This window comes from Coturnix japonica, chromosome 7 (genome assembly GCF_054131305.1).
Source record: "Coturnix japonica strain WE chromosome 7, WE-NBRP24, whole genome shotgun sequence".
Classification (NCBI taxonomy): domain Eukaryota; kingdom Metazoa; phylum Chordata; class Aves; order Galliformes; family Phasianidae; genus Coturnix; species Coturnix japonica.
Window position 1 is genome coordinate 20,053,143 of NC_140669.1, and position 27,867 is coordinate 20,081,009.

General features: G+C 39.7%; 2 protein-coding genes across 7 annotated transcripts in view; both read right to left on the minus strand.

Annotated features, from left to right (window-relative positions):
* The window catches only part of TTN (titin), a 239,926-nt gene that overhangs the window by 190,732 nt on the left and 21,327 nt on the right, over positions 1-27,867 (minus strand). For 3 of the 6 annotated variants that reach the window (XM_085552614.1, XM_085552611.1, XM_085552610.1), the window contains exons 21-47: positions 27,155-27,357; positions 26,796-27,026; positions 26,039-26,283; positions 25,007-25,230; positions 24,735-24,899; positions 24,463-24,631; positions 22,252-23,942; positions 21,865-22,146; positions 21,332-21,598; positions 20,929-21,201; positions 20,563-20,826; positions 20,199-20,459; positions 19,597-19,857; positions 18,823-19,086; positions 18,472-18,732; positions 18,028-18,288; positions 17,337-17,597; positions 17,109-17,250; positions 16,854-17,019; positions 16,398-16,629; positions 15,537-15,821; positions 15,313-15,438; positions 13,336-13,524; positions 12,254-12,628; positions 11,058-11,639; positions 9,620-10,138; positions 9,147-9,203 (exon numbers count right to left, since the gene is read on the minus strand). In XM_085552614.1, coding sequence (XP_085408740.1) covers positions 9,147-9,203; positions 9,620-10,138; positions 11,058-11,639; positions 12,254-12,628; positions 13,336-13,524; positions 15,313-15,438; positions 15,537-15,821; positions 16,398-16,629; positions 16,854-17,019; positions 17,109-17,250; positions 17,337-17,597; positions 18,028-18,288; positions 18,472-18,732; positions 18,823-19,086; positions 19,597-19,857; positions 20,199-20,459; positions 20,563-20,826; positions 20,929-21,201; positions 21,332-21,598; positions 21,865-22,146; positions 22,252-23,942; positions 24,463-24,631; positions 24,735-24,899; positions 25,007-25,230; positions 26,039-26,283; positions 26,796-27,026; positions 27,155-27,357 — 8,256 coding nt within the window. The remainder of the gene's footprint in view (positions 1-9,146; positions 9,204-9,619; positions 10,139-11,057; positions 11,640-12,253; positions 12,629-13,335; positions 13,525-15,312; positions 15,439-15,536; positions 15,822-16,397; positions 16,630-16,853; positions 17,020-17,108; positions 17,251-17,336; positions 17,598-18,027; positions 18,289-18,471; positions 18,733-18,822; positions 19,087-19,596; positions 19,858-20,198; positions 20,460-20,562; positions 20,827-20,928; positions 21,202-21,331; positions 21,599-21,864; positions 22,147-22,251; positions 23,943-24,462; positions 24,632-24,734; positions 24,900-25,006; positions 25,231-26,038; positions 26,284-26,795; positions 27,027-27,154; positions 27,358-27,867) is intronic. The other 3 variants (XM_085552613.1, XM_085552615.1, XM_085552612.1) reach the window with 1 other exon arrangement.
* On the minus strand, positions 1,866-8,287 carry LOC146760107 (uncharacterized). Its single transcript, XM_085552616.1, has 2 exons — positions 8,195-8,287; positions 1,866-8,019 (listed from the first exon to the last, which is right to left on the minus strand). Exon 2 carries the CDS (start codon positions 7,937-7,939, stop codon positions 2,012-2,014), a length of 5,928 nt encoding a protein of 1,975 aa, XP_085408742.1. The 5' UTR covers positions 7,940-8,019; positions 8,195-8,287; the 3' UTR covers positions 1,866-2,011.

Genomic DNA, 27,867 nt, shown 5'->3' on the forward strand with positions numbered 1-27,867 from the left:
TAACCAAAAGCTCTCTGACCTCATTGGCTTTGGTCCTGAAAGACACTTCATGTCACAGCTGACATATAACAGAACAGTTAATACCACTTCCCCAGGAACCTTTGCTGTCTAATGAATCTGTGCAAGGAATGGATAAGGACACATCATGAGACAATTAACACCCATCACAATGTTGGGTCAGACACTCTCACTTTTCTTTCCTACCACCATTATCTATGAGAAATTGCAATTGACTCCACCTACTAGCAACATACTTGAATATTTATTACAGGGTCATGACTGGGAAGAAAATGAAATGACACAATGGTACTAGCCTAGTCACTCCAGACATTTTCTCCACATGCTGGGTCATTAGAACTAGCCACTCCTGCAAGTTAAATTTATACTGGGCAACATAACTAGGCAAAATGAATCTTTTGATGAAAAATTACTATGAGTGATGGAATAGTCTTAAAGATTGAGGTTTTGAGGCATATTGACCTCAGTGTGAGAACACATAAAACTCAGGAATAAGAATGAACATGAGCATTACTGAATGTACTACAGCAATAGTTCACTCACACTTAAAATCATCATGCTCCTTAAAGCAGTTTGCAAGGCAGCTGACAGTAATTTGTAAATAATCTGATGATTTTCATGAAATTAAAGCAAAAAATAATTTTTTTAAGAGGTTGTAAAGCTTCAGGTTCCACACTTGCATATAGGCAACTCTAAAGCTGGCACATGCATTTGCATTATTTAAATTCTGCTAAAAATTATTTAATAAATTTTATACTTTTAACATATTCGCTCATTCAGTTTAGCACTGTTGATCTAAGATTAATTTAGTTCTGATTAATTATGTGAACTACTGCTGATTCCTCTTCCAAAGCATTAGTATTAGTTTAAAATACAAAAATATACATTCATACAGAGAATAATGTAAAAAATCTCTTCTGCTGAGAAAATGCCAAAGATAACTAAATATACTCCACCTATTTCTGGTCATCTTGAAACACAGCACACTTGTTACTAATATTTATTTTTTAAAAAGGAATCTGTATACAGTTTTAATGAATAACAAGAATACTTCATACAATTTGCATTTTAATAGTATATATATTCTATGAGGGACACTGGAGTATGGGGACAAGAAAAAATTATAGTAATGAATTTACAGTTACATAATTGATTTACTATGCTCCCTTTCCTTTAACTTTTAAAGATACAGTACAAAATAGATTTTTTTTTTTTTGTATATTACTTGGTAATAGAGTAAAAATCCTGTCCAGTCCCTACTAAAGCAAAACTTACTCTACCTGTTGTATTGATTTTCTTTACTACAGCATAATTCAACTGATATAATTTAAAGGAAAAAAAAAAGGGAAAAAAAAAAGAAAAAAAATCAGATACAACAAAGGCATTAGAGAGAGGATCATAGTAAGAAGAGTTTTGCAATGATAGAAACTGTAAACAGGATTTGAATTAGAGAGACTCACATTTTCTGACACAACATTGTGAGAGGGGGGAATATCAGCTTAAGGTGTTATTTCATGGAACTATGTCCGGACTAAAAAGCAGGCGAAAGTTAGTATTATATACCATTAGTCTACAAGAAAAAGGCAATTTCTACATTTTTAGGTGATTTCTAACCTATGTATTACAAAAGCAACTGCACTAGTACAGACACAGGGCTATATATACACTATACAAAACAAATGATTCCTGCATATATGAGTGTCAATTGAAATACCTTTACAAGGATGAGTACGGAGTTTGGGAGGAGTCTGAAATACACTTCAGTTCAGAAAGTGTGCACAAGACTTATCCACACTGAAAATCTCACTTAAATTCCTTAAATTAATCAAAAGCAAGTTTAAGCGAGACATAAATATGCCCACATGGGGTGAACTTCACCCCTAAAGAGATGAAAAAAATGCCCCTAAAATTACTGTTGCATTTTTACCTGCAGTGAATAACAGCATAAAACATTTAGTGTTTCAAAAGAGACTCTGAAATAAGTCATGGAAATTCAGTACAATGTTAACAACGCACAAGTCTCAGCAGTTCCTGCCCTGTTAATGGCTATACATTTGTACAGCCCACTGTCACTTTGCATCAAATTCTCAATAGTCAGGCTATGAGAACCACCCTCCTCTTCCCGCATATAGTACCGGTCCCCTTCCAACAACTTTCCATCCTTGTACCATTGAACACTCGGTTGAGGGGAGCCAGTTACAAGACACTGGAAACATGCTGATGCACCAACAAATGTACTGTAGTCAGAAATGAGCCTCAGAAATGTGGGAGGGGCTTCTGCAACCTGGAACTCAAAGCTGCAGCTCTGTGTGTTCTCTGCCCTAGACTCAACCTCTTCCTCTTGGGATGGCTCTCTGAACACATCATAACTAATGCTGACACTCTTTTCCCCTTCCACTTTATGCTCTTGTTCAGTCACCTCAGGCTGCTGTACCAGTCTCCCTGACTCCTCAGTGAATGGCTTAAACTCACACTCCACCTCTACTTCTGACCATTTTTCTGAGGTCTCAGCCTTACTTAAAAGCAAGTCACACTTCTCGGGCCTCTCTGGTTCACTGCCCATGTCTGTCTCACTGCTTGCCATAGCACTTGCTCCCTGCAAGTCACTCCCTGTGAGTATGACAGAGCCTTTACACATTGCTTCTCCCAGCCTATTGATTGCCCGACAGAGATACCAGCCAGCATCAGAAGGACCTACGTTAAGGACCTTCAGGCTGTGAAGTCCCTCCTTCTGACTTACCACATACTTCCCTGCAGCAGGTGTCACACAGGTGTCACCTCTGAACCACTGTACCACTGGGACTGGTGTCCCTGTTACCACACACTCAAAGACCACCTCTGAGCCTTCTGTAACTTTCACATCTGTAAAGGGCACAGCAAAGCGGGGAGGCATTTCGGTCACTTGGAAATCAATTTTCACATCCTCATTCTCCTCTGAGGCAAAGCCTGAAATTTGCTCCAAAAGGGCAAGTGGAAGCACATCCAGGGAGACCACCATGCTCTTCTTATCCGGGCTAAACTCAGGACTTGTTATGATTTTGACTTGTTTCTCAAATTCTTTCACCTCATTCTCATCCAGCTCCACTTCCAGGAGGATTTCCTGTGGTGAAGGTGATCGTGAGGATGTGTTTTCCTCTAGGTCAAACTGTATAACATGCTGGTGGGTCACAGGGGGTGGCAGTGCTAGTGATCGCCCATCTTCAGGCAAAACTTCCACCTGGGCAATGCTTTTAGCTTCCCCAATAATGTTTACTGCATGACACAGGTACTGTCCTTCATCATCTTTCCGAATGTTAGTGATCTCCAGAACACACTTGTTCCCATCCTTCTCCACCCGCACTCTCTTATCTGCCTCCAGCAGGGATTTATTATGATACCACTTCACCCCTGGCTCAGGCACACCTACCACCTCAGCCACAAAACTCAGTGTGCTGCCCTCATACAGCCTCCTCCTGCTCAATGCCCTCAGGAACGCAGGTGGCATCTCATTGCCTGATGGCTCTCGGGCTTCACGAGGGGTCCTAAACACCTCATCCTGTGGTGGCTGCTCTGGAGCCTGACACCTTTCCTCGCAGGGTGGAAACACTGCCAGGGCATCCTTATATTCCCCAATGGGTGTCCAGTAGTGCTCCATTGGTGTGATGTCCTCTGATGCTGAGCAAAGTCCCTCAAAGGGTGTGAAGTAGCGCTCAGAGGATGCGTTGTGCTTTGAACCACCTGAGGGTGTGGAGTAACGCTCAGGTGGCATGCTGTAGTTTGATTCCTCAGATGGTGTGGAGTAGCGCTCAGGTGGCGTCCTGTACCCAGAGCCCTCAGATGGTATGGAGTAGTGCTCAGGTGGTGTGCTGTATTCTGAGCCCTCCGATGGTGTATAGTAGTGCTCGGATGGCGTGGAGTAACGCTCAGGTGGTGTTCTGTACCCAGAGCCCTCAGACGGTGTGGAGTAGCGCTCGGGTGTGCTGAGTGGTGTGTGGTAGGATGCTGATGAAGCAGTTTCAAAGATCTCCACTGAGGAGGGAGGTGTGTAGAAGCGGTCTGAATCAGGTGACTCCTCCCCACTTCCACTCTCCAACTCTATAGACATTTCTGACTCAGGAGAGAAGGGCCGGGTCAGTTCCTGCTGGCTTTTGTAATAGTCATAAACTGCGCTGAAGGTAACCTCCTCTACTTCCAAGGAAGTGATGGTTTCTCGCTGTTCCTTCTGAACTGTGCTTTTGATATTTGGAGCTTCCTGGATCCCTGTCGACCTTAAATACTTGGCCAGAGATAAATCAAGTTCTGTCTCTGAGACCTGATCAGCACTAGGCTCTGGACCTGCAGAAACATCTTCCCACATTTCTTCTCTATCCAGGCTGTTCTCAGAGGCTTCTGTAGTGGAACTCCTCATCTTGGCCCAAGACTCCTTCTTTTGTTCCTTCTGTACCACAGAATTATCCACTGTTAAACCAAGTAAGAGTTTCCCAAATGAGAAGTCCTTGTTTCTGCTTGGTTCCTGCTGGGTGTCCCCAAGCCTCCCCTCAGGGGAACTTCTGCTTTCTATCTTGCTAGTGGAGCAGCTCACTCCTTTTTCAATGACCTTTCCTATCCTGGAGCTGCCTTCATCCTTTACCTGCTGCCAGGTCTGTGGTTTCTTCTCCTGTGCAGCTTTTTTCAAGTCACTGATGAACGTGTCACTCTCGAATTCTGTTGGCTCCAGTCTCTGCTCGCTCTCCCACACATGCATTTCTTGTGTTGTTCTTTGGAAATCTGCAGTAGACTCTACCAGATGACCATGAAACTGTCCCTTGGGTGAATCCCAACAGACATTTGCCTCTAACTTCTGAATTTCTTCAGCTAAATTCCGCTCTTCAGCAAATAATGTAATACTGCTAAGGTTCCCATTAGAGATTTGCAAATGAGACTGACTGATTTCTGTTGGCTGCACTTCTTCCTGAGCACTGACTTCCTCCTGCTGCATCCTGTGGTTTGGACACAGAACCTCACTGAGAGACTTCTCTTCCACAAGCACTTCATGTTTGTGCACAGGGGAGATAAGCCTGGCTTCTCCCACCTCCACACTCTCTAAAGCTGTGGGAATTTGCACCTGTTTTGTGTCCATGTTTTCTTCAGCTGGGAAAGGTTCCACAAACTTCTTCATATCAAATACGATACTGGTCTCGTCAGCCTCAGATGGCAGTAACTGCTCTTTGAAATGCACGTCTGGATAAACCTCAACTTCTTCAGTAAATACCTGACCTGAGTTTTCTATGTCAGAAGGAGTAAGAATTAAATCCAAAGAGTAGCTGCCTGCATCAGATTTTCTTTCTTGCAGTATTTGCTCATCAATATTTATTTTATGTACAGCATCCTCAGCATCAATTAGTTCTTCCTTATGAAGATGGTCATCAACCTCAATGCCCTGTACAATATCTACTGATCTCTCTTGCTCCTTAGTCCATTTCTCCTGCTGCTCTTGTTTTTGGGGACCTAATGGGTCTACTGAGGGTGTGCTTGCATTATTGTCCTGTAGGTGGGGCACATCTGGCTCATCAACCAGAGACACATCAGAAGCCATTGCCTCCCAAGCAGAAGCATCACTGTCCTCCAAGTAGCTGTCAGCCTCTTCTTGCACCAGTGCTGATACAGCAGTAGAGAACTGAAGATCCTTTGCCAGAGCAGACTGCTCAGAGGCAGGCATTTGCCCTTTCTTTTCTATAACAGGTGACTTCAAGATATCCCAGGACAAACTGTCTGTATTTTGTGCCAGCTTGTCACCTTCAGCCTCCAGCTCCTCTGAAAAGTGGCCTGAGTCCTTGGCCACAAGTTCATACTTCTCTCGGGTTGTGCTTGAGTGTAGGACAGTGGTATCAATTCCAAAGTCATGTTCCTCAGGTACTGCTTTTTCACTACACTGTTTCATCTTAGAAATATCACCAGCATCCCTCACACTCTCTTCTGCATAACCCACTTTCTGCTTTGCACAGACCTCCCGGACATCCATCAGCATTGTTTCCCCTGTCCTACTTTCCCTGAAGTCCTTTCCCACTTGCTCACCAGAAGAGGGAGACCACTGCAGGGACCAGTGTAGGTGGCCTTCTTCCTCCTTGGAGCATGTGGTCTTTCCCTCTTTTTCCTTCTCAGATGAACTGAGGAACCCAGCAGGTTTCATGGCAGGCAGTTCCTCAGTGCCTCCATCCTTGCTATACAACCTCAGTGCATTAGGTTGCACTGTAAGCTCAGAGGCTGACTGTGCTGTTCCAGCCACATTCTTGGCCATACAGCAGTATAGCCCAGCATCTGAAACGGAGACCCCTCTGATGTATAAACGGTGAGTGCCAGCCTCACATTTCTCAATACTCAGCCTCTCACTGGCAGAGAGGTTCTGGCCATTCCGGGACCAGGTGACAGCTGGTGGAGGCTGCCCAGACACAACACATACCAACACCACTGCCTCCCCTTCACAGCAATAGATGTGTGCTGGGGCTTCTGACACAATTTGAGGCGGCTCATTTCCAACATCAAATGAAAACTTGAACTTGTGCTTTATTGTAGGTGCAACCTGGCCTGGAGAGCTCTGCACCGTCTCTTTCATCTCTGTGTCTTGCTCTGGTGTTGGAGTAGGGGCAGTGATTTTGATTTCTACAGGCAGTGACAGCAAGTCTGAGTCTGGAAGAGTATTTAGCAGCTCCTGCTCTTCTGTAAAGGCCAGGGTGACTTCCCTCTCCTCTTTTTCTCCCTTTTCTTGTTTTTCTTCCATCTCTTGTTTTTTCTTCTCCTCTTCCTTTATCTTCTTCTTCTCTTCCTTCCTTTCTTCTTTCCCTAGCTCCCTAATGGCCTCATAGGCCAGCATCCGCTGCCTTACATGGAGTGCAGCAGAGGTGCTGACTGAGCCCAGAGGGTTAGAAATCACACAGGTGACTGTGCCACTGTGCTGTGGGAGCAGGGGTGAGAAAGTCAATGTAGAGCGGCACTCTGTGGTGTAAACTGCAGTGCCCCGGATGCGTCCCACAGGATTAGTGTTGTTGTACCAAGTGATGGTTGGCTTGGGGCAGCCATGGAAGAGGCAGGAGAAGGTGACTCTGTGCCCTTCTACAGCCTCCTGGGGCCTGACTCCCTGGACGAAGAGAGGTGGGCAGGGCTCGAGGAGCCCAAGTGCCTTCCATCTCTTCTCTGTCACCTTGGGCCTGCCGTACTTCTCTACCGTCTGCAGCTGGAAGAGCTCTGAGCCATCCATCTTGCCAGGTGCCTCAGGCTGGCAGGGCTTCCCAGGAGCGCCCTCCTGTGGCTCGGATAAGAAGGACTCCTGCTTCTTTTTCAGCGCTGCCCTCTTCGCCTCCCGCAGACGCTGCAGCTTCCAGCGGGTTTCCTCATCCAGCAATTCCTCAGCGTTGATCACAGTTCCGCTGCGCTCCCTACCGCGTACTGTCCCCAGACGGGGAGACTCCACTGACGGCAGCCTCTGGAAACGTATGGTCCGTACCTTGCCCCGGCTTGAGAAGTTTGGCAACTGCTGCTCAGCCTCCTGGCCCTTGTCAAAAGGCGAGCCGGTGCAGCGGAGCACCACGCGCAGCCGGTCCTGCTGCCGCTGCTGCAGCAGGCACTCCCACCTCTCCTGCACTAACTCCACCTTCCCTACAAAGCCCGAGTCCCTCTGCTCACCGCTGCGCACCACCAGCAGCGAGGCAGCGGACTCAGCTGAGCCCTCGCTGTTAATGGCAAACACCCTGTAGCTGCCGGCGTCGTGCTCTTGCACGTCCTGCACCTCCAGGCTGGCGCGGTGCGTGTGCTCCTCGCTCTCAGTGCGGATCACCTTGCGGCAGTCCTGGTGGACCGGCCGGTTGTTGTGGAACCACGCCATGTGAGGTGGCGGACACGCTACCAGCTTGCACTGGAAGACAGCAGGGTCCCCCTCAAAAACGGACCTACACTTGAGGCCCTGCATAAAGGTGGGTTTGCAGTTCTGGGGGCAGCCCAGCACCACCCTTGCCCCATGTCCCTCGGTGTTCGTCTTGCTGTGCCGCTCTGCAAAAGAAGGGAGGAGACTGGGTTACGGCATGCCTCGCTCTACACACTGTTTGATTGAAAAAAAAAAAAAAAAAAAAAAAAAAAAGGAAAAAAAAAAAAAGGGCATGCAACAGATTTCATCACACACCCAGGAAAAAAAAAAAAAAAAAAAAAAAAAAGGTAATTCACTCACCATATTTGTTCGAATAAACGCAATGCCTTGCTCTGTTTTAAAGATTGACACGAAAATCGTTCGTTGTCTGTTCTTTCTTCAGACTGTGGAAATTTCTTCTTGCACAAGCAAAAATGAATTTCAAAACAACACGTTCTTCAGTGTGTGTGTTTTTGCTGCCTGGAAAAGTTGCGTGTCTTTGGATGGCAAAGAAGAAAATCTTACCTGACTTGCAGACAGTAGAATAAACGCCCTTTCTGACCCTCTGTTTGTAGATTAAACGTTCAAACAATTGAGAAAAAAATATTTTGAAAAGATATACAAAAAACAAAAGTAATTAGCTAACATGAAATGAGAAGGCGTTTATTCGAACTAATACAGCCACTAACTTCACAGTGTTATGCACAGGGAGAAAAAAAGCAAGCAACATGAACCACATATGCTATCTGCAAGCCAGGGTAAGAGATGTATAATGATGAATTAATGTATGTAAATGAAGTGCAAGGAATCAATGGAAATGTATAGCTTCCACATACCCTAAACAACAAATGTTTTCTAGCATAATTCATCCATCCAATAATGTTCATTGAACTGACTGTGGTTAGGTTGATAACTTGCTTAAAAATAATGTGATTCAGATTTGTATAGCTTCCTTCTGAAGTAAACTATTGCATGCATTCAAAAGGAAATTGAACAGATAAAAGCTCTGTGAATAGCTGCAAAGCATGAAGTAAAATTTCAAAACATGGCTGCAAAATCATAAATTTGAAGTTTTAAACATTTTAAAACTTAAATAACCTTATAATGCAGGTAACCCTTTGCATATCAAAACAAACATGCATCATGTTCCAATATGCCTCAAAATGTGTCTGTCTTTCCCCATCAGACACTACACATAAGCAGATGAAAGCTTGTCACAAGGTTGCTAATTACTGGTATTAATTATTCAGTGTGACATCAGTAGTGACTGTACCTTTCATTTCCATTTCAATTTCTTCCTCTAGCTTCTCATACGTGATTTTTTCAGGAGCTAGAAAAAAAAAAAAAAAGATTTTTGAGCTCAAATTGCCAATCAACAGTGCGTGAAGAAAAACATTCAATCTCTCTTGCAAAGATACAGAAATTCACACATAAATACACATAAATGCATGCCAAACAATGCAAATATTTGATAAACCTCGAGAACAGAGAAACCAAATGCTTTCAAACTTGTTTGCAACATATAATTTTCTACAAGATTTGTTTATGTTTTGTGCAGGATGGGGGAAGGTTTCTAATGGAACATGCCTTTATCATGCCTTAAATCCCTGATGAAAACATTCAGCAATCCACAGGCTTATGAGACGCTTCTAGTTCTTTATCATCTCCCCAGGAAGGAATGTACTGGAATGCAATGAGGCTATGCAAGAGGAACTGATACTTTGGAAGGAACATGCAGTTGCCAACCTGTCACTCTCAGATGGGTGCTGCACTCGGCTTGTCCTGCAGGATTAACTATTCTGCACTTGTATGTACCCTGGTGGTTCTGACCAACTTTCAGCAATCTTAAACTGCACAGTGGCCCATCATGTTTCAAGGAACACAGTGCAGACTCCTCAACTATGAGCTGATTGCACAGCCAGACCACGCAAGGTGTAGGCACACCCTTCATTATGCAAAAGAGTAACACATCCTCTCCTTCTTTCACAACAGTTTCTGAAGGCAGAGTTTCAAGAAACTCTGGTGCTCTGGCATCAGTTTCTGTGAAGTCTTCGCATGGCACAACGTCAGGATAGTAGACCCTGTTTCTTTGCTTCCCAGCTTCATGTGATCTTTGGGATGTAGATATAAACAAGCTCGAAGTTTTCTTGGATGACTCTTGTTTAACTTCAGATGCTTTATACTGACAGCTTTTGGCTGCTTTAAAGCTTTTAGTATCTGATTCAAGAGTAATTTTTGTTACTGCTTTGGCTTGTGCTTCTTCAGCTAGGTAAGAATAAAGTTAGGAAAAGGATTAGGTCAGATGTTTTTCAGGAATAAAAAGCATCCTCACATTTAGATGGGGAAGAAATGCAAACATTAATTGGTTCTGAAAAGGTCTAATACAAGCCTATCTTTGCATTTGAGAGCTTCAGAGTAGAAAGTAGAAGCAGATGATTACATGAAGCACTTCATACTGCTCAGTAGTAAAGAAAGAAAATTCAATGTGTAAAAGCCAAATCAATGTTACTGGGTTGATGGCTTCTTCGTTATTTTTCTGTTCTCAGTACCTTCAAGTTTACAAATACGATTGCACGTCTAGTGTGGCAATAATACATTTTTAGTTTTCAGTAGTGGTAACACAACTAACATTTTAATATGCTGATGTCAGGAGAAAGGAAAGGAACTTAGAAAAAGTAAATACTTAGGATCTCAGGGCAAGTGAAAGGTAGAAGATAATTCATTAGTGCAGTAATAGAGAACTTGCACTGTTTCAAGCACTAATCCTTTCAAGCATACTGCCCTCTACTGCAAGCCTGATGATAATGTGGGAAACAGGTTGAAGCCCTCCAATCTGAAATGACCACATATATAGTTTATCTGACATGCTTTTCTCTCTTAAACTACAGCTTCAGGAATTCACAAAACACAAAAATTCCTATCTGCCTGTTCTGCTTTACAGCTCACTTTTCATATCATGAAAGATACAGAGAATCAAAAGCCACAAAAGACTTATGTTACTTGCTGGAAGGAGGTATGAAGTTACAACACTTATTAATAGAACCATAAATGTGGAGGGGAAGAAACAAAGCATTGTTACTAGAACTTCCTCAGTTAAATGCTGATTATTAAGGACATTTGAATGAGCTATGGGCTGTGATAATTAAGTTGCAAAACATCATAATTTTTTAAGTCAGATAACCACCTTTGACAGTGAGTATTGCAGCAGTTGTTGTTCCTCCATAATCATTATATACAGTGCAACTGTACAGTCCTTGATCTATCAGCTGAGCATTTAAAATTGTGAGCTGTAGAACACTTCCATTTTGTGACATCTTCAATTTTTCAGACACTTCTATCCGTTTACCTTCATGGGCCCAAAGAAACTCAGAGAAGAATTCATTTTCTAAGGCACATATAAACTGAGCAATGTCACCAGATTTCACAGTTAGGTCTCTGAGTGGCAGGAGAATCGTTGGAGGAACACCTTTCAGTTCTTGAGCAGTAGCCATAGAGATTCTGGTACTCTGAGATGTCTGGGATAGGACTGTTGTGTGCAGAGCTTCTGCTTCTTCAACAGATGTAGCTTTCATGGTCAACCTTTCAGATATGCTTTCAAAAACCTGTACACCCGATTCCTGTGATGGTTGTTGCACTGATTTAAATTCTTTTTGAAAAGCTTTTGCATTCCTCTTTGTGAAAGGAGTAACACGAAGTTCTGATATAGCCTGTGACCGCATAGACTCTTTTACATCTTTCCCAGAACTTTGCCTATCTAGGGCTTGCACTGTGTAATCAAGTAACAAAAAATAACAATGTTAGTATCTACAGAACTTTACTGAGCCCTGCTCTGAGCAGTCATACAGCATGGAGAAAGAAAATGAACTTCATCTGAAAATTCAGCATGCCAGATGCACTACACTCTTTATAGAAAGAATCTCCATACACAAATAAGAATGACATATGATGCCTAGTTTAGTCATGCAACTGATAAACAGTTGGTGCTTGTTTCTTCTTTTACTTATCCCTTTCAATATGAGATGACTTCTTATAGAACTTTTTAGGAGGTATTTTCTTCCCCACCCCACCCCCCCCTTACAAAATAGGGTGAAAATACCTCAAATCAATGGTATAACCATTACATAATTCCAAGTTTAAAAAAACCCTGAATTTCTTCAGTAAGATTATCCTTATTCTAGATGTATGTCATGATAGAAATCCACAAGTCTCCAAGTATGTTAGAGTTTAAACAAAAGAAATGAAAGTGTCTGGGTTATAGATGATAGGTACTATTAACATTAGCTGCTAAAGAAAAGTGAAATGAAGAAAGAACATTAGTGACAGTGTGAAAGTGAGGTATACAGAAAACTGAATCCCTCTGAAGTAAAAATGGGGCTTTACCTTCTGCAGTCACTGTAAGTGTAGCTGTGCAAGTTGTTTCTCCAGCACTATTTCTTGCCTTGCAAGAGTATTGGCCAGCATGCTCTAGGAAAGCATCTACTATTATGAGCATAACTGTGCCTGTAAACTCATCAAAGTGGAACACTACGTCTTTTGCTGGCAGTATGAGCTGTTGATTATGAAACCACTGGATTTCTGGTTTAGGCATGCCAGATACTCTAGCTTGAAATCTGACTGTTTCCCCACTGCAGACCCTGCAGCATGAAATAGGCTGGATAAAGATGGGCCTTTGGCCAATAGTCTCCTCCTTAAGTGAAACAGATGAAGAAACATGCCAGTGGGACTCTGTTGTAAGTTCTTCAACCTTTTTAAATCCTGAAAAGAAGCATGCCAACTTTTAATTTCTTTCCCTACACTACATTTTCTCTCTCATTCGAGATTTTTTTTTTTCTAACTTGAAACTATTACAGCAAGAACTACTCTAAAACATCATCTATAAAATCTGTTGCAAAAAGAAAAAAAAATCATTTATGGTTAAATAACATCAAGGACAATATAAACCTTAATAACAAATTCTCCAGACAATATTTCTTCTTTAAAGCTTTGATCAGTATTTTATCAAATTGCATTTCCTGATCCTTCAGGTCCCGTCCAACCCACATCATTCTATATGTGAATCTGTCTATTTCTTTTAATCTTCCCAAGACTGGTACACACCTTTGATTAACGTTTTCAAAACTTACTTTCAAAGTAATATATTTTATACAAAAACTCTTACTAGGTTCTCCTCACAATCAAATGCAAGAATGGGAAAACAAAGCATTTCCATTAGAAAGAAAGTATCTAACACTTTTGGTTCGTGCCAGATTCTAATACTAGAGAGAATGAAAATGTGAACTGTGTGGAACACTGAAACTGCAACGTATTTTGGAAACAAACAAATCTGTTGTGGACATTGTGAATGGTAGCAATGAGTTAAATTAAAAGACAGCGTGACAGACAAGGACTTACATCAGTGTTATGTTAAGATTAGTGTTGGAACATGATCTAAACAAGATATCTTCTTTAATTGCACACTGTACCTTCCAACTTCAAGGTGGCAGTGCTTGTCACTTGGCCCACAGAGTTACTTGCTACAAAGGTATAGGTGCCTTCATCCTCTGGATAAGCTTCAGCAATCTCCAGCTGGTAAGTGTCTTCAAACTGAGTCATTCTAAAGAAACGCGATGGCTTGATTTCTCTGTCTTTGCTATACCAAGACACTTTCAGATCTGCTCAAGCAAAAAAAAGTGCGTAAATAATGATATTAGAACAGTAAGTAAATACCATTTTTATATTTATGTCTGTCAGAAATCTTTAATCTCAAGTATATTTTTGTGTTTGAATATGCCTTACGTTAACTTTGGTAATATAAGATCAGTGAAAAGTTATGTATGTCTTAAGTTTTGGTTTTACTCACCCTACATCACAGGGTCCTGAGTAAAAATAATTTTTCCTCTTCCTAAAGTACAAATTTTAAAATACTTTGCCACTGCTAGAATTAGAGAAAAATCACGTTTTTAAAAACAGATTCCCTTTTTTAACCTAGAAAAATCACATTTTTAAAAATGGATTCCCTTTTAAAGCCTGTCTAAATGTTTCAAAATCACTAGGCTGAGCTGAACAGTTTGAGGAAAATAAAATGGAATGCCCTTTTGCTAAGAAGAACAGTTTCTTTCCTCTTTTTATTGAAATGTCATAAGTTGAACAGGACATATTTCTTTAGAAAGATCCTGTTTTTGTACCTTTGTAATAGTCCTAAATAAGATTTTGTGTTACTTGTATAGATTCTTGTAGACTTGGGAAAGAAGAGGAATGAAGTATAAACTGCAAGCTCGCCTCTTCATCTTGCAATGTATTACATCATGAGTCAAATATTTTCACACAAACTTTGTGATTACTGTTGTCAGATGAAAGAGGAATTGTTTTCAATACCCAGCTGCAGTGTGTACCATTAAACGGTACATTTTCAGTAGTATACTATCTAAGGTAACCTAAAAGGTTTGCACAACACAAGTGAGCAGTACATAAATTTCGAGACAGTATTTAATAAACGGGATCCAGATGAACGAGATTTGTCTTTTTAAAAAGGGAAGAAAAAAAACAACAAGATCGTGGAGTTTGATTTTAAGTGATGGAAAAGCAATTTATATATCGGTATAAATATGTATGTGTACTAACAATGTATTATGGATTTTTACATGTATCACTCAGAATTATTTTTAAAGTTGGAGTTTTATTTATCTTTGAATAATTGTATATTCTTTGGGATTGAAATGGGATCTTATTCTACATTTTGCAATGTGAATATTTTATTACTTATACTCAAGACTGCTTTTTTTGAAGTTAAGAAAGCTAATTTCATTTTATTTTGCATTAACTTGGAAAGAATTGCTTCAATTGTAGGTTGATTCTCTTTTTATCTAAAAGTAGACAAGTTACCTAAGAAAAATTCTTAATGAGACTTCAAGAGATGATGAGTAAGCACTTAGAAATCCTTTCTATGCTAGGAAAACAGTACAATGGCAGTTTACAGTTTGCAAAAATGCTTTGGAATATTAGGATGTAGCTTTTGGTCTGTTACTTCAGTTAACTGATGTGATGCTATGTGACACTGAAACCTCTGTCATTTTCATGTAACAGGACAATATTTTTCAGTCATGATGTTCTGTTTAGAAGCTCCACATTATTGCAATGACACAGTTTTGCAACTCCTGTTGGCATTTGAGACTACAGGTTTCTGTAGACAATTTTTTTGTTATGTTATATGTGCTAGACATTTGTATTAGAAATGCTTACTGTTTAAGACAGTATAAGACTTCCATTTTTGCTGCCATCTTTGATGCATGACTAGCTGAACTGCTAGTTGTCAGTGGGTAACACTTTGCAGTGTGCATCCATCAAATAACTGTACCTCAAGAGAAAGACTGATTCAAGTCCATAGTATGCAGTACATTTTCTGAGTTCAAAACGAAAAATTCTGAGAGGTGAAAAGATGCACAGTATTTCATTAAACCCACCTGTTCCTGTGACTCTACACTGAAAACGGGCAGACTGTCCCTCGGATGTAACAGCATCACGAAGTGGTACTATGACAGCAGGTGGATATACTGGCACCTCAACCTCAGGAGAAACAACTTCTGGGACTGAAGGATAAGAAAAGTAAGAAATTTTTAAAGACAAAGGTTAGGTTCAACTAAATGTTAACAAAATTTCACAGACATTGTGAACACGGAAAACTCACTTTCCACTGAAAGTGAAGCTGAAGTTGTAGCAACTCCATAGTCATTTTTGGCTTCACAGGTGTACACAGCTGAATCTTCTGGGAAAGTTTCAATCAGCAATAGCGTATATTCTTGTGCATCATGAAGAAACTTGCACTTGAAACCTGGAGAAAGCTGTTGATCATCTTTGTACCAGGAAACTTTGGGCTGGGGTTTCCCTGATATCATTGCGCTGAAGCGGGCAGGTTTACCAGACTCCACAGTGGTTGGCTGTAGCTCCTGGATAATCTGTGGTGGCTCTGGAGCTGCAGTTTAGAAGGTGGGGGAAAAGAAGGTGGGGAGGGGGGGGGGAGGGTGTGTGGAAGAGAGTTCTCATTACTGGTATTTATCAAGGGTTCTAAAACATTAGCAAGTAAATTTTCTATTCTAATTTTATTGTTCCCAATCTTGCTTGCTCAAGAAAATCTGCCCTTTTCCTTGAGAGGAAGGAAATGACCTAAAAGGAACTGCCTTAACATAAGTAGCTATGTTGACATATGTTTATTCTCAGCAAAACGCTGAGAAAAAAACAACCCTCAAAGGGTTGGTCCCTCTGGCAAGATGTTTTTGTCCATATGAAAAAAGGCAGTTTTATTTGAACTTGATAATTTCCTGGTAGAAAAAATATAGAGAAAATAAGGAACGTTACAGCATTTTCTTCAGCTATTTCAGTAGAGCAAGAAATATCCACATATATGAGGCTGTTGGCAGTGTTCTAGAGACAAGATTCCCTTTGTATTTATTTTTTAATTTCAGGGTTAGATTTTGAGAAAAGTTATATAGATATCAGAAAAATACAGGATAATAAATGAAGCCAAAGTGTTAGTTTTGAGTATACATACCATTCACATAGAGAACAACAGAACTCCTATTTCGTCCTGCAACAAAAGTATATTCTCCAGCATCAGAGTAAGTAGTTTCAAAGATGCTCATTCTATGAATCCTCCTTTCCACCACATAGCTGTATCTTTCCTCATAATGGAAGTTGATCTCAATGCCATCCTTGTACCACTGTGGTTCAATGTCATCTTCATTAACTTCAAATTCAATTTCAGCTCTTTGTCTCTCAATGACCTATGAGCAAGTAATAGAAACATCACAAATAGCATTTGTTTTTCCAGGTGTTCTCACTCCAGTAAGTATTCCCAGAGGAAGTCTCTGGCCTTACGATAAAATCTTTTTATTTTTTCCCCTTCTTTGGGAGGTTTTTCAGGTTAGATGTCATTGTTCCTCCTTTGCGTGATTATTTGACTTAGAATAAAAAAGTTATAAAATACTTATTCTTCATTGTTCTATACCTGAATATCTTTATGGATGCTTCTGATGCGAACGTCACGACCTTCCACTATCAAATTGGCACTGGATGTGTTTCCACCTGCTACTACAGTGTACTGACCAGCATCAGACATTTTTGTAGAAGGAATGATGAGGCGATGGACATATTTCTCCCGCTGAATTTTCATCCTAAGGAAACCAGAAAATAAAGTGAATAAATTATTTCCTGGGGGAAAATACATAGAAAAATTGAATATGGTGTAGGAGGAATAATTTACCTGTCACCAATCTGAAGTTCTTGTCCATCCTTCATCCACTGAACCTGAATGTCAGGTTCTGAAACTTCACATTCAAAAATGGCCCTCTTCTTCTCCACAACCTTAATGTCTTTAATGTGCTTCCTAAATTCAATGTGACGAGCTGGAGGAGGGTGGAACAGAATGAGTGCCATCTTTCTATTTAACTTATCATAAGTCACTAAATATACAAATCAAGAGACCAAATACCTTCCACGTATAAAGTGGCTGATGAAGCTGCTTTTCCTGCAACAAAACTGTATTCTGCGGCATCACCAAAATGCACATTCCTTATGGAGAGTGAGTGTGTGAGTTTCTTAGTTCGTATCTGGCATTTGTCAGTCGATTTTATTTCCACTCCATTCTTCAGCCATTTATATGAGATACCTTCATAGTTAACAGTAACTTCGAATGTGATCGTATCTTTCTCTTCAGCATTAATATCTTCGAGCATGGAGGTAATTAGGATGGCTAAGAGAAAAAAAAAAAAAAAAGGGCATGGTTTAGGGTTTTTGTTTTTAAACACACTTCAACTGGTCCAGAGATGTTTATAATCTTTAAGACAGGTTCTGATTTTTTGTGATACTTGAAGGAAAGCCAGAGTTTGTGTTCAGAATGAATACAGCAATTAAACTTCTCCAAACTTCTGAATTATTTAAGAATACAAAATCCATCTCCTGTGGTGACTTGACACCTAGGATTTGCTCTAAACAGAGGAATCAATGACCTGACTTTCAAGTTTGCAGCTTCTAGTTTTCTTTTAAAAATGTAACTTAGGTTACTTAAGGTTATTTAAAAATCTATCTACAATACTCTTGGTTTTGTCTGAATTGCACCTGCTTTACAATAAACTCCAGTATTGTTAACTGTAGAATATTCAGTTAATTTCATATTCACATACGTTTTACGGTCAGAGTTGCACTGACTCTGTCGTTTCCACAGACAAATGTGTATTCTGCAGAATCTTCACTGCTTGTGTTCATGATGTTTAGCTGATGGAGTTTCCCCTGCACTACTATTTTGAACTTTTCACTCATTTCAATCTCCACACCATTTTTCAACCAGACAGCAGGTACGTTGAAATGAGAAACTTCACACTGAAAAGAGGCAGTTTTGGTCTCAGGGATCTCAATGCTTTTCATGGTCTTTGTGATGTGTATGGCTGCGGGTAAAAAAAAAAAAAAAAGAAAAAAGAAAAAAGAAAGAAAAGGATTTTTTAAAAGATCTGCATGTGTGCAGGAGTTAAAAAAAAAAAAAAGATACAAGTCTACAAAGTGTGAGATCTGTTTTATGTGAGTTGGTATAGCAACTCATATACTTTTTATTACCAACTTGCAATACTTACTTTCCACAAATAGTTTTGCTTTACACTCAAGTTGTCCAACAAAAGCTGTGTATTCTCCAGCATCAGCAGGAGATATATTATGCAGCATCAGCTTGTGGACTTTCCTTTGAGATATCATCTTGTATTTATCACTTTGTTTCAGCTCAACATTTTTGTGGAACCACCGAACTGGTACAGTATCATGGGATACACTCAGTTCAAAGGAAACAACAGCATTTTCCAAAGCAGTCACATCCTTTGGCTTCTTGATAATCTTGACAGCTTAAGGAAGAAAGTTAGAAAGATTCAGAAATGTGTTTGATTTCAATTTCAAACCTCACATTAGAGCAAACATTCAAAATACTGACTTACTTTCAACATGAAGTCTGGCATTTGCTCCTATCTTTCCAAGCTTAAAGCTATAAACCGACTCATCTGTGACAACACAGTGCTTTATTTTCAGTGTGTGAACTGTTCCTTTAACTGAAATTTCATATTTGTCATTTGATTCAAGTTCAACACCATTTTTAATCCACAGAGCTCCTTTCACATCAGGGTGAGAGAGTTCTACACTGAACACTGCCTCCTGTGTTTCTGTCACAGTCAAGTTCTTAAGAGTCTTCTTTATCTTAACAGCTGGAAAAAAATATTAAAAATAAATAAATAAATAATACTAAACAATAATCTTAAAAAAAAAATTGTGATTTTTCATTTTAAAATCTATTTCCTATGCATTATTTTATATAATTTCTACCAAAGTGATGTGCTAGGAACACAAGAAGAATCTATACTTGTAGTATCCATGAGAACCAATTTTTCTTTATTTGATATGTTTAATAAACAGCTAGAAAATAGTGTATTTCAATCTGCCAGACAGTATCTCAAATAAATTATGCCCCTTTAAAAAATAGCATGCTAAATTCCAGGAGTGCAGACTTCAAAATAAGTTCTTCTACCTCAGACAGAGTGTAATAATGTAATATTGTTTTCTAAATGTGAAGCAAAATATGCTTGTATCTTAGGGTCTAATCCAAGACATAGTGAGTGATGCTGGACTGAGCCTTAGAGACATGAGTTATTTATTTATATTTTATTTATATCAAAGGGGAAAAAACAAACAAACAAACAAAAACCAGACAAACTGACCTTCGACATGCAGTTTAGCAGATGTCTTTGAGCTTGCTATTTCATAGCTATATTCACCCATATCATCCATCTTTGCAGCAGGGATATTAAGTCTCCTCTTTACACCATCAGTTTCAGCACGATACTGATCGGTCATGGGTAATGGTTTACCATTTTTTAGCCACTGACCCTCTGATTCAGGATTTGCCACTTCACATTCAAAAACAGCTCTCTGGGACTCAGCTACAGTCAGGTCAGTGAGAGGCTTTGAAATGGCACCTCCTGTTGGAAAGCAAAAGCACATGTTTTTTGGTTTTTGGTTTTTTTTCCTCCCATATGAAAATCAAATCAGGTACTAGACAGAATTATTTGCCCCAGTTTTTCACATGCCCATAGTCTTTCTGAGCTCTGTGAAAAATCAAGAATAGAATGTGATGTGAACATCACAAAAAGATGTTTTTGTCTCTTAGTTATTCTAATCTATTAACATAAAATAAGAGATAAATTACAGGCTAAGGAAGTATAGAAACAGCACACAGCTGGTACATTTATGAAGAACAGTACTTTGAGCATTATTTTTAACTCACAGTGAAATAAAAATCTTGGACTTCAAGCCTACTAACCTGCCACAGTCAGTTTTCCGGAAGTTTTCTTCCCTCCAGCATAAAATACATATTCTCCTTCATCATCTTTCATCATTTTCACCACTGTCAATTTGTATATTTTGCCATGTGCTTCAATTTTGTATTTAGGACCAGCCTTGATCTCTTGCCCTTTGAAATGCCAAATTACATCAATCCCTGAGTGGGAAAGCTCAACCTCAAAAGATACATTCTGTGTTTCAGTACAGGTAATGTCATGAAGACCTCTGATAATCTCAATTTCTGTAAAAAATAAAAATAAAGCATAACTGACACGTAAGTATCTTCCATTGCTTTATACTGAAAAACTATTTCTAAATAAATTTGCACCGTAAACAATACTTACCTTCAACTGTGACATTGCAACTCGTTTCGACTTTGCCAACCATTAACTTGTAATGTCCTCCATCTGATGCGTGAGTCCTGGTGATCACTAGCCTCTGTTTAGTGCCTTTACACACAGCTTGCACACGCTCATCAGACTTGATCTGATGATCATTTAGGTACCATTTGGAGGAAGTTACATCTGGTGCTGAAACTTTGCATTCAAGGATAGCTTTTGTTCCTTCAACTACATGAACATCTTTTAGAGGAACTATTATTTCCACACCTGCAAAGTTACAGAAATGATCATGAAAAAGCTATACCTTTAAAAAGTAATAATAATGAACCCAAAATCAAATATGACTTCAAATTCATGGTAATGACTTACTATACACAGTGACTTGTCCAGTGGTTGATAGTTCAAGACCAGGAATGCTGAAAGAGTAAGTTCCACTGTCTTCTTTTGTTGCATCTTCTATCAACAACATGTGTGACTGTTTATCCAACACAATATGAATACGATCACTTGATTGAATTTCATGACCATCTTTCATCCAGACACCTTCCACATTTTCTAGAGAGACTTTAACCTCAAGCTGTACAATATCTCCCTCACAGACTTTTTGATCAGTAAGTCCTTGAAGAATAGTCATGGGACGAGCTATGGAATGAAATGAAATGAAATTAATACTTGTAATGGAATATTGAATACTGAGGCAGTCTGGTATATAACAACTCATACTAAAGGACATCTATAATGTATAGATGATATAAATATTAGATATGCTTACGCTTCATCTTTAGTTTGCAGTGAGTTCTTTTCCCATCAACAACAAAGCTATACTCTCCTTGATCATCTTTATTAACATCTTTAATAGTGAGGACTCGGCGACCACGACGGGATGCAAGCACGTATTTATGATTGGAACTGAGTTCAGCATCACCATGATACCATTTTCCCTCCATGTCTTCTGGGGAAACCTCACACTCAAGTTCACCTGTGAAGGATTCTGGGACTTCAATGTCCTCAAGTTCTTTAACAAACTCAACCACAGCACCTACAAGTAAAAATAATTATGTCCATGAATGAGTTTGATTAGATACCCACGATGAAAACATTTCTTATTAAATTAAACCTAAGGAAATACATATGTATGCACACAGCGTAACCATTTTACATAAATGTATCTCAAAGCTTTCATACTGGATTGAAAAAATATGAAAGGGGTTTGAACATTTCCTAGTGCATTTTCTCTCAGTTGTTTTATTTCTTTTTGAAGTAGATTTCAAAGTACTGCATAGTTCTAGGCTGTGTGCTTCTTACCTTCAACAGTAAGCTTTGCAGTAGTTTTTACAGATTCATCTTCTACCAGTGCACAGCTGTAGTCATCAGCATCAGACTTCTCTATTGCTAGTACAGAAAGAAAATGAGCCTTTCTGTCTGAGTGCATCCTGTATTTTTCTCCAGAATGAATCTCAATTCCATCCTTAAACCATTTCACTTTGATGAAGGGTTCTGATGTCTCACATTCAAACGTTGCCATGGAGTCCCTCTCTTTAGCAACAATATCTTGTAAGTTCTGGATGAAGCTAATTGACTGCTTGGCTGCAAAACAATATGTAATGAATCAGTAGGGCACTTGTCATAGAGACTTAACTACAATAATTGCTATGATAGGCAGCAGGATAAAAGTAAGAGATTTAAAATTACCTTGCACTAACAGGAAAGCATGGCTGGAAGTTTCACCAGCTATATTGACTGCTTTTACCATGATGCTGGCTGAATCATCTGAAGTCACATCTCTGATGACCAATTCACAAACATTATCTTCAGGCCAGTACCAGTATACACGATCAGTCCTTTCAATTTGCACACCATTTCTGAACCACTGGCACTCAGGGTCTGGTTTCCCTACCACTCTCACACGGAAGTGGGCATCTGTGCCTTGGGCTACAGTCTGGCTTTGAATTCGTTCAAATATCTTGGGAGCTTCCATACTTGGACTAAGCTCAACCTTCTCTGGTTTGAACGTTGGAATGGTAATTTTGCCTTCAGGAGGAAGGGCTTTCTTTTCTTCCTCTGGGATCTCTTTGGTCCAGTGAAGAAGTTCTTCCTTTGTCTTTTTTAACATCTCCTCATATGATTCATCCTTTTTCCGAGACTTAAGTTCCACAGCAGTGATGGCTTCATAATAGCCCTCTTCTGTCCTTCGCTTGAATTTACTGCGCAGCTCTTCAGATTCCTCTGACAGTTTCTCGTGAGTGATTCTTTCAGCTCTTTTAAGTTTCACTACCTCTTTGGTTGTTGCCTCTGCAGGCTTGTCTATCTTCTGTACCTCAAAGAGAAGTTTTCCAGGCTCTGTCACTGCAGGTTCATGCCTGGGTTCAGGAGCACGACGAAGAACTGATCTGAAGTCTTCCCTCTGCTGGATCTCAAGTTTCACCTTATGTTCAATAAAGCCTTCTGGATTCTCTGCAGTGACTTTCACCTCACCTGTGTCATATGACTTGCAGTCCACAATATCCAGGTAGTGGATCCCATCATAACGGAGTCTAAACCTTTTACTCTTACGAATGAGTTGACTGTTAAGGTACCAGTTGACCTTGGGTAGAGGATAACCAGTGACACGGCAGCGGAATCGTGCCATTTCACCTTCCAAGACTCTTGCAGGTTCAGGAACCAAAACAAGCTCTGGCTTTTGTTTCTCCTTTTGATCTATTGCAACTGCAGGAAGAGTGCCTTCATGTGCTATTCTTTCTAACTCTTCAATTCGCTGCATTCCTCTCCTGCCTTCAGGCAACTGAGATTCTTCCACAAGGCTTTTCTCATCCTTTACTATCAGGGTAGCAGATGTATGGTCTGTACCATATTTGTTAGTTGCCCTGCAAGTGATCACACCACTGTCTCTGGAATAGGCTACTCCATAGTCCAGGCTACAGTACCCAAACTCATTGATCATCCGGAGTCTGTTAGCTGCTTCCAATGGTTTGCCATCATGCAGCCATTCCACCACCATAGTTGGGTCACCAATTGGTGTAAGCCTGCACTCAAAATGTGCTGGTCCAAATTGCTTCAGCCTTACCGACGTAAGCTTCTTCTTAAAAAATGGTTTCTGTTGCTTTTCTTTGTCATAAAGATCCCCCTCCTCCCATTGCTCTTGACCATAACGCAAATGGAGGGGCTCTAGCTCTGGTGCTGCAATCTCCTTGGCTTTATAAGTCCCTTTTGGAATGATTAATCTCCTTTCTGGTTCCGGTTCAGCATGTTCAACTTCAACATTCACCTTGCACCTAGTAGTGTCCCGCCCAGCCTTATTGATGGCAGTAGCTGTATACCATGCAGCATCTTGCCTGGCGGTGGATTCAATGTTAAGGGCAGCGGCCCCTTTTGTTCCCTCAATCCTGTAATATTAAAAAAATTACTTAAAAAAGCTTCTTCACATCTCCAAAATAAGGTCAAAGCTTCCAAAGGCAATTCACTGAAGGAATTAGGTGGTTATTTACATTTATTCATATTTGAGTGCAATACATAAGAATCACATAGACAAGGATAATAAGATGCAGTCTTGAATTCAGTTGCAGTTTTGCTTGCAAAGACTGCAAAGCTGGAGACTGAGAAATGTTCCCTAAGTCTCTGCTGTAAGCTGGCTTTGAATAATAAAAAATACACTACTATACAACCCAGATAACATTGAGGAAATTCTACAAAACATTTTCTGCCTCTGAGCTGTGCTGCAATGCAAAAGTTTTACTGGTTTCATAAACCACTGGACTAAGTTCTTACCGATAGTTTATTCCTTCCATGGAAGCAAAGATATTTACTGCACTGTAGGAGGCACATAGTATCTAACAGAACAGTGATTATTAACTGTTTTTTTATTAAAAACAAAATCAACAAACAAAAAACCCCACACATGCTTACTTTATTCTGGGATATTTATGTGGTACAATGATGTCACTATTCTTCAACCACACAATGTCAGGATTAGGGTTGCCAGTTGCTTTCACAGCCATGTGCAGCCTAGAGCCCTCTTTTACACTAACATTCTTGAGCCTTTCCACAAAGTGTGGTCTGACTAGGTCCTCTTTAGCTGAAATAGCAAGGGAAAGTTATTATAAGAAGAAATGACATAACCATGATTTTTAACAGGAAGCATTATCAAGCCTCCTCACAACAGCATGTGCAATAGGTACCTTCCACAGACAGCGTCACTGATACAGAAGCTTTGCCTGCCCTGTTCTGAGCAATTACAGCCCATTCACCAGAGTCCTCAGGCATAGCAGGAACTATGATCAATGACTGGGTGCCATCTTCTTTAATCACTATTTTATGGGTGTAATCATTAACCACTTGTTGACCTGTGGATGAACAAAAAAACATTGTACTCAAAATATGTCACAAGATGCTAAATGCTCATGAAATTGTTTTTTAATATTATTCTTTTACGTAAATAAGAACTATGTACCATTATGGAACCAATATGTCTCTGGCATAGGTCTGCCAACAACTTTTAAGTCAAATCTTGCTGTCTGCCCCTGTGAACATTTGACTGATGTAGGTTTCAGCACAAAAACTGGCTTATATAGTCTCTCCAGTTGTCCTTCATCAGTTTCATCTAATCTGCGTGCAGGAGAACGAGAAGGAGAGCTGCGGGCAGGAGAACGAGAAGGAGAGCGTGGAGAAATAGATCTGGAAGGAAAAGAGATGTGTATGAATATGTCATACAGCAGCATGCTGACATGATAAACAAAGTTCAAATTTTGTCTTAATGTAATTAATATATAAAAATTAAGCTATATAATATAGCTTAAAGTTTTATCAATTTATCTAGGTGAGAAATTGTGCAGTAATTTTTCTTTATTTTTTATGTAATTCAGAGCATACACCATACTCAGATAAATTAAATTTTTCAGATACTGTAAAGTCACAGTTGTAACCTGTCTATTTTTGTGCATGTGTGCGCATATATACTGTAGATGACACATCCCTGGAGGTGTTCAAGGCCAGGTTGGATGGGGCCCTGGGCAGCTTGATCTAGTGGCTGCCAACCCTGTATAACAGGGGGAGTTTATCTTGGTGATCTTTAAGGTTCCTTCCAACCCAAGCCACTCTGTAATTCTGTAGATATTGTATGAACATACTGCTATTTACACGATAGGACTTAAGAGCTGCATGCAGTGCTAGAATTCCAAGTATAGATGTTATTTTTCCCAAAACATAAGCAGGTGAAGAAAGATATATTGTTGCTGAGGTTGTAAATCTAACACAGTGACTAGATATATATGTGAAAGTTGGTACACTTGGGAGCTGCCATGCTAATTAAGAAGGTAAATCAGAGAAAAGGTTGGCACATAAGTCAGTATGGACAATGAGAAAAATGTTTAGAATAAAATGCATAAAAGCTCCAATAACCTAAACTGTTTTCCCTCTGTGTAATGAGTGTCTGGACAGTTTTTATTGCAGAAATCTCATGTAATAAATATAACCATGTACGTACCTATATCTTCTCATAACTTCTGGTCCTGGCATATAACCTGGAGTTGCTGTGGGTGCAACGGGCTCAACATACAGCTTTGCTGAGCAAATGGCATTTCCTTTCATGTTACTAGCAAAGACAGTATAAATTCCTTCATCTTCAGGTAAAACAACGGGCAAGCGCAGACTGGCACTACCGTCTTGCAGAACTTCCATGTGGTAGCGCTCTCCATGTCTTATGCGCTTACCATCTTTGTACCATGCAATCTTCATGGAAAGAAACAGAAACACTGAGTGAGCTTTCCAGAAGAAAAACATCCAGTAATAGACTGTACATACAACAAACTACGAACTCCTATTTTTCAGCTGATGCATTGATACAGCCCAGTGGGGGGAGCTCCTGAGAGGTGTTAGCATTTTCTTATTTCAAGGAAAAATGTTAAGACTTAAGTGACATGTTTTCAAAGCAAAGTGATTTTCTAATTGTGCTCAATACTCGTGCATGTGCTAACTCTGATACTCAGAAGCAAGATCTATTTCTCTGTTGATATTAAGGTGGATTAAGAAGCCTGACCTACCACTGAAATAACTAACCAATGTAACACTGCTGCATTAAGGGACAAAATAAAATATCAGCTTGATATCACCAGATTGTGTTTCCAATAGGCATTTTGTTTTCTGTGTAGAATTAAAATTTGACACTGAGATGTTAAGGGAGTTTTCAAGTAGAGAAAATAAGTTTTTTATAAACAGATAAACATCATGCATGTTTGGAGTACCTTTGGTAATGGATATCCAGTTGTCTTGCAATGGAAAGTAACACCAGTGCCTTCAAAGGTTCTGTAATTCTTTAATCTTAAATCAAATCCTGCTTCAATTGCTTCAGATTCAGAAATATCAACCATCATCGCCTCCCCATCTTCCTCGAGGAGTTCATCTAAGGTGGTCTTAATAATTCTGAGCTCAATTTCCTTTATAAGCCTTTCTTCAAAAGAAGAAATGTGGAATTCCTATATCGAAAAGCAACAGCATTAGTTGAGTTGTGTGTGCCAAATAATGTAAAGAAGTGACTTGCAGTGGTAAAATTAAAAAAGATTTTAAACAGCTTGTCAGTATACAAAATAAGCTGTAAACGTACCTCATCTTCCACAAAAGTTCTGACCACCACTGTATCTTTTGCCATTTTCTTCCTAATTAAGGCTTGTTCTTTTTCATATTCTTTATCAAAGTCACCATATGAAATGGGTGGGGCTACCTCAGCCACTTGAGGTTCTTGGACATATGCAGTCACTTGAGTTTGGTACATTTCTTGTTGGGATTTTATGTAGGCCTCATAATCAGCTAGGAATTATAAACACATTAGCTTTGATAAGTGCTTATAGTTTTACTATAAGAAATAGAAAACAAGTACAAGCAAATACAAACTTATTTTACTGGATTTTTTTTTTTTTCTTCTGTTTGGTTGGCTTTTTGTTTTGACTGAAGCAGAGATGGTCTGTCAAGCCAATAAAATGCAAGTAGCATTAAAATCTAAATACTAATGCCTTCAGATGAGCTTTTAAACAGCTCGAAGTTCTAATTTGCAAGTGTGCTAGTTCTCAAAGTGGAAGTACTTTTAGTAACTGTATTTACTTTCTCCACCACAGCTGTCTCCTGCAACCTCTTTTGCATTTCAAAAGGACAACTAAAATTAACCTAAGCTAACTTATTTTCCTTTATCAACCTATTATTTGTTTCAACTTTGCCCCTACAGACCTGTGAAGGTCTTATGTAGACCTATTATGAATGCATACTTTACATTTCTATAGCTGCACATTCCAACAAAAAACATATTCTTCAAGAACCTGATGC